This window comes from Parasteatoda tepidariorum, chromosome 8, assembly GCF_043381705.1.
Source record: "Parasteatoda tepidariorum isolate YZ-2023 chromosome 8, CAS_Ptep_4.0, whole genome shotgun sequence".
NCBI lineage: Eukaryota > Metazoa > Arthropoda > Arachnida > Araneae > Theridiidae > Parasteatoda > Parasteatoda tepidariorum.
Genome location: NC_092211.1, coordinates 50,101,032 through 50,104,082, shown reverse-complemented (window position 1 = coordinate 50,104,082; position 3,051 = coordinate 50,101,032). Strand labels below are relative to the sequence as shown.

Genomic DNA, 3,051 nt, shown 5'->3' with positions numbered 1-3,051 from the left:
CATGTCGAGGCAAGCCTACCTGTGCTCGTTGATAAAACTTAGTTCGCTTGCATCTGTCTTTCTCCCCCCCCCCTTCCTGGGAAGGGTTTATTCGATTAACAAAACTATAATGAAGATAAACAAATTTGTAAAGGGTCCGATTAAAAGATAAATTATTTTGTGAAGGGTCCGTTAACGGACCCAAATTTCTTCTAAACAGACCCCTGTAGAGTTAATTTAAGGAAAGCTTTTATTTAAATTTTTTTTTTATTATAGTGCCAGAAATGAGTGATCAAGAAAAAATGTTTGAATCATTAAACATTGAAATAACAAACTTGAGGGCTGAGAAAATGAAGTTGGAAGACAAATTTAAACATCTTAGAAGATGAGAGCAAATTGAATTTTTATACCAGCCTGCCTAACAAAAAAAAATCTAATGTCTCCTTGGAGTGATGGCTTCTGATGTGCCAGACTCCATACAAACCATATCTAGGAGTGAATTAGGAATTAATTGTTTTAATGAGATTAAAACTGAATTTGTTTGCCACGGATATTGCCTATCGATTTGGGACATTCAGAAGGACCGTTAGAAGGATCTTTAATCTATGGTTTGAACCGCTTGCTGAGAAATTGAAACTTTTGATAAAGTTTCCCTGTAAGAAGGCTCTAAAACAAAATGTTCCCAAGCCTTTAAAAACCTCAAATTATAAAAACTGTAGTGCAATCATTGATTGTACCGAAGTGGAAACTGAGAAGCCTAGCAATTTAAAATCTCAATTACAAACCTACAGTTTATATAAGCATGAGCATACCATCAAATTTCTGGTCACCACAACACCTTCTGGGTGTATATTTTTTCTGTCAAAGTGCTGGGGAGGCCGGACATCAGATAAAGAAATAACAATAAAATCTGGATTTTTAGATCACGTTCAGTCAGGAGATATTGTTCTGGCTGATCGAGGTTTTATTTTCAATGACTATTTTGTAAACAAAGGATCGTTACATCATTGTCGTCCGAAGCATTCATGCAAGCAATGAGAAGATTCTTTGCAAGAAGAGGGAGGTGCTCGGTTATGTATTCGGACAACGAGACGAACTTCACTGGAACAGAACCAGCCCTTCTGTCATTAAACTGGGAGGAATTGCAGTCTCAATTTGCCTTGCAAAACATCAAGTGGTATTTTAGCCCACCTACCGCACCAAGGTATGGTGGATGGCGGGGGAGAATGGTCCGTAGTATCAAAGAAGTTTTACGAAAGTGCTTGGGAAGGGCTTGCGTGACGTACGAAGAAATGCTCACTGAAAGTGTCATCAATGGGAGACCACTCACCTACCTTTCAGATTATCCGAATGAAATGACACCAGCTCATTTCATACAAGACATAAGTGGATCAGAAACGCATGACATAGACATTGTGAACTTCAAGCATTTACTGAAAAGAGTAAGGTATCTACAAAGTTTACGAAAACGCTTCCAGAAAGAATATTTAGGTGAACTTGTACGAAACCCAAAATCTAGGTCAAAGCAGAAGGAAATGTCTGTAGGAGAAATAGTTCTTATTGGATGTGAGGGCACGAAGAGACTGAACTGTTTCCTGGTAAGGACGCAATACGAAGAGTAACGAAATTACGAGTCGCTAATGGCTACCTCGTGAGACCATTGCAGAGACTATCCACTCGAATTGTCTGTCAGTGAGTTTCCATCTGACACAACAGCAAATGACATAGATAAACAGGTCGATGTCGACTCTGGTGATTTAAAGTCTTCATCAACTCCTATCCCAAGACCTCTCAATCCTAATGCTGAAACTTTCATTCCTATGACAGAGGTTTCCCCACCTGTGAAACTGACTAGTAGAGGTCGAAAAATAGTTCCACTCAAACGATTGGACTTGTAGACTGCATATATTTTAAGCTAGGATAACTGACTTTAAAACACTTGTTTTTCATAGAGTGTTTATTAATATGTTTACTTGCTAATTTACATTTGTGGTTAGTGAATTGTAAGTTTTGTATTGTGTCTAAGCTTGATTGCAATACAGAAGGTGGGAGTATGTCGGAACTTGTATTATTACTGAAGTTACCATAAGCAGATCTGGCAACAGAAAGAGAGATGATTTTTATGTTCCATTTAATTTTGTTAACATACGATATTAAGAATACGAAATAAAGTTTAATTATTATTATATGTTTATATTACGTTTTAGTTACTTAAGATTACGATAAATTAGATCCTGTATAAGCAGCGATTAAGAATCTTTATTGAGTAACAACAGTGCCAACCTTCAAAAAAGGTGTAATACAAATTAGCCAGTTTGATATAATACGATCGAAAAACATATCTAATGTCAGAATTCATGATGAAAGGGTTATCAAACAAATTAAACGTTTTCATATTTTGAAGGGAGTAATTCCCATTTCTTTTTTAAAACACATAGATTTTGCCCTAATTATTTGTAATAACTATAACCAACTATAATCAACTTACAAGTACTGCAGCACATTCTTATATTACCTATTTAAAACTATAACTAAAAAAATTTGAATTTTTTGACTACCAAACAATCCAATAACAATCATATGGCCTAGCATTACAAGCCATCACAACAGCATTGAATCATCAAGAAGTCATCAAATTTTTCTCATGAATACAATTCACACACATTCAGCCTACAAAATAAAATTAGGTGTTAAATTATTCATACAATTTGTTTTTTTGTCCACTTCGTAAATCTGGAGAGAAATTGGGCAGGGACCACCTGCTTCTATGTTGGACCCTTCATGGACACACTGAGTCCTCAAGATATTGGGAAGCAAGAGAACTTTTAAGGCAATGACTTCGGTCTTCTTTCTTTGTTATCCTACGTACAGTCCGCAAAAAAAAAAACGAATCACCCTGAATAACTTTCGTTCTACTGATCGGATTTTCACGAACTAAGTGTCAATCTTAATGGTTCCTGGGGGTGACCTCAAATATGCTAATTAATTAGTGCTAACTATTAATTAAGTTACGAAATCAGACACAAAAACGTACTTTCTCTGAATAAACATATATTTTTTTTTACATATTTG

At 35.7% G+C, this 3,051-nt stretch overlaps 1 protein-coding gene across 1 annotated transcript; it reads left to right on the top strand.

Annotated features, from left to right (window-relative positions):
• Window positions 1-1,052: 1,052 nt before the first annotated feature.
• Window positions 1,053-1,601, top strand: LOC139426134 (uncharacterized). The gene has a single exon (XM_071183893.1). It carries the CDS (start codon window positions 1,053-1,055, stop codon window positions 1,599-1,601), a length of 549 nt encoding a protein of 182 aa, XP_071039994.1.
• Window positions 1,602-3,051: the final 1,450 nt, after the last annotated feature.

Excerpts from the sequence above, each read along its gene's own strand:
- LOC139426134 (XM_071183893.1), top strand. The coding sequence starts at position 1,053 with ATGTATTCGGACAACGAGACGAACTTCACTGGAACAGAACCAGCCCTT.